This window comes from Urocitellus parryii, chromosome 11, assembly GCF_045843805.1.
Source record: "Urocitellus parryii isolate mUroPar1 chromosome 11, mUroPar1.hap1, whole genome shotgun sequence".
NCBI classification, from domain to species: Eukaryota; Metazoa; Chordata; class Mammalia; order Rodentia; family Sciuridae; genus Urocitellus; species Urocitellus parryii.
This window is the reverse complement of record NC_135541.1, coordinates 35,303,405-35,315,964: the sequence shown is the minus strand read 5'-3', so window position 1 is coordinate 35,315,964 and position 12,560 is coordinate 35,303,405. Positions and strand designations below refer to the sequence as shown.

Genomic DNA, 12,560 nt, shown 5'->3' with positions numbered 1-12,560 from the left:
ATTTTTAATATTTATTTTTTAGTTTTCATGGGACACAATATCTTTGTTTGTATGTGGTGCTGAGAATCGAACGGGCCACACGCATGCCAGGCGAGCACGTTACCGCTTGAGCCACATCTCCCACCCACACACTGATGTTCTTATGCAGGTGTGCCTCCATTCTGTCAGCAGTTACTCACATGGCTATCTTTTTTTAAAGTTTTTAAAAATTTATTTTAATTAGGTATATATGACAGCAGAATGCATTTTGATTCATTGTACACAATTGCAGCACAACTTTTCTTTTATCTGATTGTATAAATGTAGCATTGCATCATATGTGCACTCATATAGGTACCTAGGGTAATAATATCTCTCACTTTTCACCATCTTTCCTGTCCCCATATTTCATCCCTTCCACTCCCTCCCCTTTGCCCAAAGTTTCTCCATTCTCCCCATGCCATCTCCCATTATGGATCAGCCTCTACTTAACAGAGAGAACATTCAGCCTTTGTTTTTTTCCCATTGGCTTACTTTGCTTAGCATGATATTTTCCATCTCCATCCATTTACTTGTAAATGCCAAAATTGTATTCTCTTTTATTGCTGAGTAATATTATCTTTTTCCAACCTGGAGAAGGAAGGAAATGAACATTTATCAAGCATCTGTTGTTGTGCAGATAAAATGCATTGAAAGTAACTAGTAGAATACTTGGCGGTTAGTAGGAGCTCAATATATGGCAGCAATTATGATGGTGTTTCTATTGGCTATATAAGACCTGGGATAACAATGAGGAGGTAGGCTGGGCTAGGCTGGTGATGATGGGTTGGCAGTGGAAAATGAATTAAAGAAGATTTAATTTTAAAAGAATATGCCTTTTGGGAGAATGGGCATATATATAGTAGAGGGAGGTCCACGTTTGCCTAACCCCTTAGCCCCACTGATAAATGTTCTCTGAAGGAAGATAAGGAATTACATTTTTTGAGCACCTGCTATATTCCATGTACTGTGCTAAATCCCTATATTACCTGTATTCTTCCCCCAAATGCTTATTTTACAAAGGAGGAAACTGTTTCTTAGTCATGTAAAATTTCTTGCCCAGATCTCACCGTTAATAAATGACAAAGCAGGAAATTATATCGACTTTGTTTGCTTTGGAACCCCAAACTATTTTCAGTACTTAGATGAGTTGCTATGAGAAAACATGAAGCACAGAGAAAAAAATCCAAAAATTTCAAAGTGATTTATAAAGATCTCTCTTATGTACTAGTTTTAATTCTTACAAGAGTTTTGCCAGGAAGCCATTTTATTAACTTATTTTTTAGATGAGGAAACTGAGGCTCGGGACGTGATTTGCCTAAATTTACACAACTACTGAGAGTTCCAGGACTTAACCCAGGTCTCTTGGACTCAATCTCCCTGTCCAAGCTTTTGGCTCAATCAAAAAAGAATTCCCTTCTTTGCTATATTTATTGAGTTGATACCTTCTTGATGGATTTTAGGGGGATATCTCCCCCGCCTTTTTCCTGGCTGAAGTTGATTCTTAGGTGTTTATTTCTGCTGCCTATGAGACTGAAAGGGACATTTGTTTTTTCACATCTTTTTTGAGAAGCAATTTCTTTCCCTCCCCCAGCCTGGGATCAGGGATAACATACTTCCCAGATGATTCCTAGGCCTTTATTTGTATTGCTCATGGAGACAGCGAGCCACCCAGCTTTATCATTTTATGTGACTGTCACAAAAGAGAGGGAAGGTTTGATCGATCTTATCTTACAAATGCAGTTCTGCATGCACTACTGTGCAGTGACCTGTCTGCTCAGATCTGCCTCAGGCGGCTGCCTGCTGGGATGTTTTTTGCTTCTCTTCCAGATGTCTGTGTCCCCCTTGCCCCCCTCCTGAGAAGATCCCCCTTGGGGGCTTCTGTTCTCACACCACCTACTGGGAAAGCTGTGCTGTGTGCACATAAGCAGATGTTGATGGCAGAGTGTGGCAAGTACTTATGGTGTTGGGGACACTTCTCTACTCGCCCTAAAATTGTTCTGGCTTTTATCTTCCTTAAGCCCAGTCAAATCTGGAAGACACCAGCTAACAGAAGTTCTGATCATGAACTGTGTGACCTTAGACAAATTGCTTCTCTTTGTGGAGCCTCAATTTTATTTACCTACAAAATGATGCTGGGGATAGGATCGGAACAGGAATTGAAACTATCTTTGACTCTCCACTCTCCACATCTGCAAGGCTAATAAATGTAGAAAATTTTCCCTCTGTTTCTACACAAGGCCACATGTATTTTCTCAGCATGGTGTATGAAGCAGTTACATTCATTCTCTTATTTAAAATTCACAGCAGCCTTGTGAAGTAGTTATTATTATTATCAGATGAGAACACTGAGTCTTAGAGTTTTAATGACCTGCCCAATTTCATACACTGAGTTACTATGAAAGCTGGCACAAATAGCCAGGGTTTTTGTTATGATAGACCTGTCACTTCAATATCTTTCTAATTCTAGCAGTTTAAGAGTGTAAAACTGGCTTCATCAGATAAAATGAAAACATTTATATTGGTAATCTGGCACATGAAAAATAATTAATGTTTATTGAAAGAAGTATCATCTTCTAAAGATATAGGTCCAGTGTTGGTGTCCCCATGATAGATAAACTCCTTTCAATCCAGAAAGAGAAGCAGTTAGTTTGTTGTAAAACAGCACCCAGATAATGAAGCCCAGATGTTAGAGAGGCAGTTGAACAAAATTTGACAGCAAATGTGAATAAAAGGGGCTAGTGAAGTAATAATTTTAGAGTACCTCCTATAGGCCAATAAACTCTCAGATTGTTTACATATAGTAGTGCTTACTCTATTTGTACCATTGCTCCATGAAGTAGGTGGCAATTTCCTATTTTAAGGTAATAATGCTCTGACTTAGAGAGTCAATATGACTTGCTTAAGAATTCAACTGATGAGTAGAGCAGAAATTTAAAACTTTCCCATAACACTGCAGGGTACCAAAGTCTAGTCTCAGTCATTAGCTATGAGACTTGGGTGAATCATCTTAATTCAAATGGGAATAATCCTTGTCCTTTCAACTTTATTTCCCAGGTTTAGAGGATAAAATAAGATAAAGGACATGAAATTAAAATGAAAATCAAAGCTGTGTTTTAGTGAAGTTGCCCTTTGACCACTTTTTGAGGAAATAATTAGGAAAGTGAACAAAGGTTTATGCAAAGAAGTGTTCACTTCAGGGTTGGGGCTGTAGCTCAGTAGTACAGTACTTGCCTAGCATGTGAGGCACTGGGTTCGATCCTCAGCACCACATAAAAATAAAGTTAAAGAAAGGTATTGGGTCCATCTACAACTTAAATAATTAAAAAAAGAGAGAAATGTTCACTTCAATTTAATATATAATAATTAAGAATAGAAACAACTTAAACTGAAAAACAACTCTCTTCTTAAAGAGAATGACAACATTAAAGAACTGGTCATAGGAAATGATTTTATGAAGAATTTTTAAAGTCTTAGTACTTTTTAAATTATTAAATCCTTTTTTTTAACCATACGATTTTATTTCTTTTTTAGTCATACATGACTAAATTATTAAATACTTTTAAAATTTAAATACTTTTGCCAAATGATAGCATACCATACATTTTGGTCTAAACTTTCTGTGCAGATGATCTCAGCTATTAAAATATGCATAGAAATTATAGACTAGAATGTATGGTATGCTATCATTTACATATAAATAAAAAGTATATTTTTCTATGCTTGTATATGCAAAAAATGTCTCTGAAGGATATATAAATTGGTAACGTGTGCCTCTGGGGAGGGGAACTAGAAGTTGGGAACCAGGATGGAAGCAACACTTACTTTTCAGTATAAGATTTTAGGTTCCATATTACTTATTTTTTTATGTTAAAAAGTAAGAAAATAATGCAAATTACAGATGATGAAAAGTAATACTAGTAAATAATGGAAAGTTGATGAATTACCTTCAATGAGTGTGCATTGCCTTTTAAATTAATGAATAAGATATAGTTCTTGGCTGGGGCTGTAGCTCAGTGGTAGAATGCTTATTTAGCACGTGTGAGGCACAGGGTTCAATCCTCAGCACCACACAAAATAAATAAATAAAGATATTGTATCCATCTACAATTAAAAAAATTTAAGAAGATATAATTTTAAAAATAGGCATGTATGTTGGTACAAGCATTTTTTTTGAATGAATATATATTGGAAGAAATATACTATTTTTTTTAAGAGAGAGAGAAGAAAGAGAGAGAGAGAATTTTTTAAATTTATTTTTCAGTTTTCGGTGGACACAACATCTTTATTTTATTTTTATGTGGCGCTGAGGATCGAACCCAGCGCCCCGAGCATGCCAGGCGAGCGCGTTACCGCTTGAGCCACATCCCCAGCCCCTAAAATTTTAATAGTAGTCATTTTTGGGTAAGTGAGATATTAGATAATTTAAATTTTTATCTTTTATACATTTGCATAAATTTCAAATTTTTTATAATGAATATGTACTTTCATAGCAGAAATTTTCTTTTGTAAACAAAGACAAAGAAAGACGAATGGAGCAGAGTGAAAGATGGTATCATGTCATTGTGGTGGCTTCCCTTCTGTTAGGTAGAAAAAACAATTCTTTTGAATCACCAGTTCTTTTTTTTTGTTTTGTTTTGTTTTGGGGGCATACCAGGGATTGAACTCAGGGGCACTGTGGCACTGAGCCACATCCTCAGCCCTATTTTGTATTTTATTTAGAGACAGGGTCTCACTGAGTTGGTTAGTGTCTTGCTTTTGCTGAGGCTGACTTTGAACTTGAGATCCTCTTGCCTCAGCCTCCTGAGCCACTGGGATTACAGGTGTGTGCCCCCTCACAGGCTTGAATCATCAATTCTTGAAATAGGCTTTATATCTTATATTATGACAAACTGAAAAGTGAAGTCTGTGAAACAATTTAAACAGCCAATTGCACTCTCCTTTCCAACCTCACTTTCTTCCTTCATGTAAATGATATTATGTCTAGCTGAATGTGGTGGTGCATGCCTGTGAGACAGGATGGTGATGTCAAGGGCAGCCTGGGCAATTTAGTGAGACCTTGTCTCCACCAAAAAAAAAAAAAAAAAAAAAAAAAAAATTAAAAGAGGTGGTAGAGCACCCCTGGCTTCAATCTCTAGCACTGGGGGTGGGGGGGGGGAATGCTGTTATCCTACTACAGGGACACAGCCACGTCAATGTTTATAGCAGCACATTTCACAATAGGTAAATTGTGGAACCCACCTAGATGCACTTCAGTAGATGAATGGATAAAGAAAATGTGGCATATATACACAATGGAATATTACTCAGCAATAAAAGAGAATAAAATCATGACATTTGCAAGTAAATGGATGGAGTTGGAGAAGATAATGCTAAGTGAAAACCAAAAAACCAAATGTTGAATGTTTTTTCTGATAAAAGGAGGCTGATTCATAGTTGGGAGGGGGAAGCATGGAAGGATTAGAGGAACTATGAATAGGGCAAAGGGGTGGAGGGGAAGGGAGGGGGCATGGGGTTAGAAATGATGGTGGAATAAGATGGACATCATTATCCAAAGTACCTGTATGAAGACATGAATGGTGTGAGTATACTTTGTATACAACCAGAGATATGAAAAATTGTGCTCTATATGTGTAATATGAATTGTAATACGTTCTGCTATCATATATAACAAATTAGAATAAAAATTAAAAAAAATGTTATTATGCCTAAGCCTCCAAGTATCCTGGACATGTTTTATACCTCTTGAGCCTTGTCATGGGACTGATAATACAGGGATGAAGCTGAGGGTCTTATATAAAGGCAGGAAGAACAGAGGGCACTGAAGACTAATGGTGATATATTAAGTTTTTTTGAATAATTATTATTAATTCTATATATGTGTCTCATTGTTCTTAAAGAGTGCTTTAAATTTACATTTGAGTATGGTGTGGTAGTGTAATCCCAGTGACTTGGGAAGCTGAGGCAGGAGAATTCCTGCATTCAAAGCCAGGCTGGGCAACTTAGCAAGACCTTATCTCAAAATAAAAATAAAAAGATCTGAGGATGTAGCTCAGGGGTAGAGGACCTGACTATTCCTGGGGTTTAATCCTTAGTACTGCAAAAAACAAAAACAACCTTCTATGTTCATCAGCTTCTTGTGTTTATAGTTTATCTGAGAGTTACATAGAGCCAAACTCAACAATCTCACTCCCTTTCTTTCTTTGGGGTGGGAGTTGTAGCTCAGTGGTAGAGCACTTGCCTAGCACATGTGAGGCACTGGGTTTGATCCTCAGCACTACATAAAATCAATCAATCAATCAATAAAGGTATTAAAAAATCAGGAACTACCAAAGACAATGATAACCTGAACACTTTCTCACATTAGAGGTACCCTTGTACCATTCCCTGATTACTTACCCAGCCCATTTGTACCTAGTGTTAAGCAAGAGGAGAGACTTAAGGTGGAGAAGTAGGGCACTTGATGTTTTGAAGCTGTAGAAGAAGCAACTAAAGGACTCACATCAGGTAATAGGACCATTGGAAGGTTGGTGACTCAAAGTAGCCAACTGACCATAGGTCTCTCTTGCAGATGGCTTCAGTGAGCAGTGATAAAACTGGAGTCAAAGATGCCTCTGACCAGAATTTTGACTATATGTTCAAGCTGCTCATCATTGGCAGAAGCAGTGTTGGCAAGACCTCCTTCCTCTTCTGTTATGCTGGATCATGGAGTTCAGATTCAAAGTGTTCTAAGAAAAGGAGAGAATGGTAGTAGGCCTAGCACATACTAATATTTGCTGAATGAATGAATGAGTGAATGAACAAATAAAAGATCAAGGCTTAGAAAGATTGGATTATAAGGACTTAAATTCACACAACTGTGGAATTTATCAGTTTATGAAGGTCATAATCATTGTTATCTCATTCAAGCCCTAAAATAGCCTCTTGAGAAATGCAAGGGCAGAAATTGTTCTCCCCATTTCCTATATGAGGATATTGGGGCCCCAAAGTGATGAAGTGACTTTCATTAATTCAGCACACATTTTTACTGAGTGCTGTTATGTGTGAGGATTTGTGCTAGAAGCCAGGCATGCAGAAATGGAGTATATTAAATCCCAGATGTTCAGTCTAAAAGAGGGGCCAGAAGAGTAAACAGTTCCAAAACGACAAAAATACCATTAGAGTGTTGTGAGAACACAGGAGCAGAGTCATATCTCTGCTATGCACAGGGAAGGTGACACTCTACCTGGACCTACAAGGATGAATATAGGAGTTTATTAGGGGGAAAAAATCATTCTAGGCAGAAGGAATCCATATACAAAGGGACGAAGGCATACTGTGGAGTATTTGGAGTAAAGTTTAATTTAATATTAAGGTAGCACAGGTTGATGGGGAGAAGAATTGGGGAACAAAAGCTTAGAAAGTTGATTCTTTGGTTAGTTGGTTCTTCATTAATCTGAATGGTTTGGACTTGATATTTAGAGATGTGGGGAGCCATAAAAGCTTTTGAAACAGGGAATGATAACCCTATACTGAGCCCTGCCTCCTACAGGAGACTCTCCTTGACCACCATGTCTTCCCGTTGGGTTAGGCTTCTTGTGGACTTTCTCAGTCAAGGTTTCCCTGTTCTTTTATTCTAGTGTCTAGCCACCCAGAGATCCGCCACCATGTCTGATTCATATTTGTACTCCCTAAACCCAGCAAGGGCTTGCCTCAGATCAACATATTCAGTAAATATTTGCTGAATGGGATTGAAGGGGAGGAGTTGGGTTCCACCCTAGTCCTGAGACAACATTTGTAGCAGGTGCAACGATGGGGTGATTCTGTGTATTTCCTCTGTTAAGCTGGGGTAGAGAGTGTGTAAATGATAGTTGGCCATTAGAAGGTTGGTGACTGAAAGTCACACTAGAGGTGTGTTCTCAAGTGACCATAGGTCTGTCTCTCTTGCAGATGGCTTCAGTGACCGATGGTAAAACTGGAGTCAAAGATGCCTCTGACCAGAATTTTGACTATATGTTCAAACTGCTCATCATCGGCAACAGCAGTGTTGGCAAGACCTCCTTCCTTTTCCGCTATGCTGATGACACTTTTACCCCGGCCTTTGTTAGCACTGTGGGCATCGACTTCAAGGTGAAGACAGTCTACCGTCATGAGAAGCGAGTGAAGCTGCAGATTTGGGTGAGTCATGGGCATCTTCAGCAGTATTGACCTGAGATATTACTAATCTGCTAGTCTACAGGCTGGGAGGTGGAACCAGCTTGGAATCTTTAGATACCAACATCAAATGTTAATGTGGTTTTAGGTCTGACCCCTGGGCTTCCCCATGCTGGTTTTATGTAAGTTTGCTCTCCTCTGAGGGTTCATTTGTGTCTGATGCTTAGATGTTTAAGAGACTTTATCTTGACTATGTAAACAAGTGACTAAGAAACTAGGCTTTGGAGTTAGAAACTTGGGTTCAGTCAGATTCTATTTCTACTACTGAGTAGCCACAGAAACTTGACTAAATTATTTAACCTCTCTGGGTCATCCTTTCTTCTTTGGAAATTATAAGAACATCTACATATAGGGTTGTTAGATGCTTAGTGTAGTACCTGGAATACAGCAAATACACAATCAGTGTTAGTTACTGTATCAGTTATCTATTGATGCTTAACAAATTATTTTAAAACTTGGTGGTATAAATAAACAATAATAATTTATTATCTCTTAGTTTCTGTGGGTCTAATATTTGGGAGTGGCTTGGGGTTTCTTGTGAAGTGTAGCCATATGCTGGCTTGGGTTTCAGTCATCTGGAAGACTGACTGGGTCTGGAGGATCCACTTCCAAGGTGGCTTACTCACATGTCTGGTGCAGACTGTTGGCAGGAAGCTTACTTCCTTCCCATTTGGCCCTCTTAGTATCTTCACAGAGCTGCTTAATCCTCTTCATTGCATGGTAACTGGCTTTCCCTAGAGTGAGCAATCTAAGAAACCAAAGAGGAAAGGGAAATGTCTCTCATGTAGCCAAGTATTCTCTTGGTCATAGATTCAGTGTGGGAGGAAGTTACACAAAGGTTTGAATACTGGGAGAGGAAGATCATTTGGGACCATATTGGAAACTGGTCACACAACCACTATTGTTGTTGTTTACCAGTGGTACTAATAAAGTTTATATATGTACACAATGTTCATTTATATACATGTGTACATGCTTTATTATATATGTTATATATACAACTTTATTTTATACACACACACACTATTACATATATACAACTCCCCCTCATGTATATATTTTAAATTATATAATACTTACTCTCTCTCTATATTTTGTATGGGAAATTGAATCCAAGGCACTTTACCATTTAGCTGCATCCCCAGCCCTTTTTACTTTTTATTTTGAGATAGGGTCTTACTGAGTAGCTTAGGACCTTGCTGAGGCTGGCCTTGAACTTGTGATCCTCCTGCCTCAGCTTTGTGAATTACTGGGATTACAGGTGTGTGCTCCTGCACCTGGTAAAACATGTGTGTGTGTGTATTTATTTATTTATTTAAAATTCTTACACATATGGAGCACAACTTTTCATTTCTCTGGTTGTATATGATGTAGAGTCATACCATTTGTGCAATCATATCATACCCACACATCAGGGGTATAATGTCCATCTCATTCTACCCCCCCCCACTTCCTCATGTATATATTTTAAATGATGTAATACCACAAGGATCGTATACTCATCAATGAATTTGCACTAGGTTTGGAAATTTTGAAAATTTGTGGACATATTCAAAACATATTGTTTATTATCTATTTTGCTTAGCATATATATATATATATATATAGTGCATTGTACATTTATTTGGACAGTCTATATATAATATTTTTACAGATTGTCATAATCTCACAATTAACATTATGAGGCAGATACTCTTTTTATATACCCTATTTTACAGAAAAAAACAGACAGTAACTTTCCTTGAGTCAGCCACACAAATGGAGCACAACTTTTGTACTCTCTAGCTAATGACAAGACACTTCTGTGCATTATTCAAGATTTCCCTGACCTCCAATCAGCTGCCTATGTCCTCTCCCACAAATTTCTGATTTGAACTCAGATCTTCTGATTATAAATTATATGTTCTTTTCTCTACACTGCACATCTGAGGTCTTATAGAGGCCATATTTCAATTTATGATAATGTTAAATGTTAACTTATAGAGATAAGTGTCCATTTTGTTCATTTAAAGGCACTGAGGAATCATAAATCATTAGAAATGAGAGAAGCTATACAGGTTGTCTAGTTGATTGATTATCAAAGTGTGGTTTCTAGACCATCTATATGAGCAACAGTTGGGGATTTTTTTGAAATGCAAATTCTTAGACCCCATCTCAGATCCACTGAATCTGAAACGCTGGGAGTGGAACCCAACAATCTGTGGTATAAGAAGTCTTCCAGGTGGTTTTAAGGCAGGCTAAAATTGTGAAACACTGATCTAGTTTAACTGTGGTGAGAGTAAACAAGCATGTATTAAAAGCACCTCTTAGTGCCTAGTGCAATCACTTGTATTATCTGATGTCATCTTTGCAGCCAATCACAGAGAGGGGTAAGGGCACTGAGTATGTAGGGTATGGTGAGCAATAGAGTGAAACTGAATCAAGGCTGAGAAAGAGCAGGGAAGGGATGTTGAGAGAGAAATTTGCTGGAGAGGACATAGGCAGTCGATTGGAGGTCAGGGAAATCTTGTATAATGCATAGAAGATTCTTGCCATTAGCTAGAGGGTACAAGCCTGAAGACTTCTTGGGGATCTGAAGAAATTATTAGAGCTTATTTTTTAATCTATAAATACAAAATAAATTAATGTTTTATTAACATTTACTTTGTGGATTGGCACAGACATCTTTGTTTGATCCCTGTATCAAATATATCCTACTCTGGAAAGAGCTTGTTGTAGGAGGCATTCAGCCCTTTTAAGGGGTTGGCAGCAGTGACTTCCTTGCTCTGTTTTTTCATTTTTAGCCTATTGTGAGCTTGGCAGTTTTCCTGTACCTGGTTAAGTGGATTTATTGATAATACTATTTAGTTTCAACTAAATGAAATCTAGTTATGTGGCCTTTAAAGAGTCCTGTAAGGAAATCTCTGAAGACAGTACCAAGTATAGTAAAACCCAAGTGAGCACAAGAAAATAGCTGAAGTGATATTCTGTGATTCCAGCACAAGTTCATTTTCAGTTTACATTTTGAGGTAAAATCAATAAAGATCTAATTAGATCTGACTTAGTTGCTTTGCTTAAAAAACACTGCTTTGCTTAAAAAATTATCAGAGGGTTTTTATATGTGTGTATGTGCTTTTACAGGGCAAAATTTGTTTTTTTTTGTGCTGTTCATAAATACATTGAAATTTAAACCTTTGAATATTCGTATTATTAATTTCATTTTTATATTTTTAAACATATTTTGTGTACAAAAGTGGATATTTATGTAACTAATAATCATATATTATGTACACTATATCTGTATTTGTCTTACTTATAACTTTTGGGAACTCTATCACAGGTATTGATTGAGGAGCCATTGAAGGGTTTTAGCAAAATCAGTTTTGCATTTAAAAAAAAAATCTCTGGCTTCAGATGAAACAACAACAAATTGTAGTTTGGATCCAAACTAATCAAATTGTATATGTTAAATATGTCTAGTTTTTAATATGTAAATTATATTATATCTCATAAAATTTCTTAAAAATTAACCAACTAATTTAATTCAATATTGACAGAGAGAGAGAGAGAGAGCGAGAGAGAGAGAGATGCACCAGTGGTTTGTATACATTATATGGGCCTGAACTAAAGTACATCAGTCCGCTTGGGCTGCCATAACAAAATGCCACAGACTGATTGGCTTAAACTGCAGAAATTGTTTCCTTACACTCTGGAGACAAGAAGTCCAAGATCAAGGTGCCAGCAGGATTGCAGACAGTCACTTTTTCACTATGTGTCACATGACTTTTCCTCCACATGTGGACCTAGGGGAGAGAGTGTATGATCTCCTCAGTGTCTCTCCTTGCAATGACACTAATCCTATTGGATCAGGGTCTCACCCTTATAACCTCATTTAACCTTTATAACTTTCTTATAGCCCTTGTTTCCAAATATAGCCACACTGGGAGTTAAGGCTCCAACACCTGAATTTTGGAAGGATACAAACATTTAGTCAATAACACTAAGACAGTGACAAAGTGACATAAGGGATGGAAACAAGTACAGATTAGAGATTTAGGAGCAGAATTTACCAAATTTGATAATCAACTAGTTGTAAAGGGAGAAACTGATACATACTTAACGTATACAATTTGATTAGTTTGGATCCAAACCACAATTTGTTGCTGTTGTTGTGTGTGTGTGCCTCAATTTCATCTCTTCTTCATCTGAAGCCAGAGTGTTTTTTGTTTTTTTTAATGCAAAACTGATTTTGTTAAAACCCTTCAATGGCTCTCCAATACCTGTGATAGAATCTAAACTTTTTACACAAAAGTTATGTGATTTTTTTTTCAAACTGTAAGCTCTGATAAATCACTTGGCTTCTATGAATA

At 37.2% G+C, this 12,560-nt stretch overlaps 1 protein-coding gene and 1 long non-coding RNA gene across 2 annotated transcripts in view; one reads left to right on the top strand and one right to left on the bottom strand.

Moving 5' to 3' along the window:
- Window positions 1-295: 295 nt before the first annotated feature.
- Window positions 296-12,560, bottom strand: part of LOC113178070 (uncharacterized) — a 99,992-nt gene continuing 87,727 nt past the window's right edge. The window contains exons 2-4 of the long non-coding RNA XR_003300178.2: window positions 8,838-8,959; window positions 6,521-6,746; window positions 296-609 (exon numbers count right to left, since the gene is read on the bottom strand). This is a non-coding gene — a long non-coding RNA (uncharacterized LOC113178070). The remainder of the gene's footprint in view (window positions 610-6,520; window positions 6,747-8,837; window positions 8,960-12,560) is intronic.
- Window positions 7,948-12,560, top strand: part of Rab3b (RAB3B, member RAS oncogene family) — a 49,854-nt gene continuing 45,241 nt past the window's right edge. The window contains exon 1 of the mRNA XM_026382538.2: window positions 7,948-8,175. Within this exon, the coding sequence (XP_026238323.1) occupies window positions 7,948-8,175 (228 nt within the window). The remainder of the gene's footprint in view (window positions 8,176-12,560) is intronic.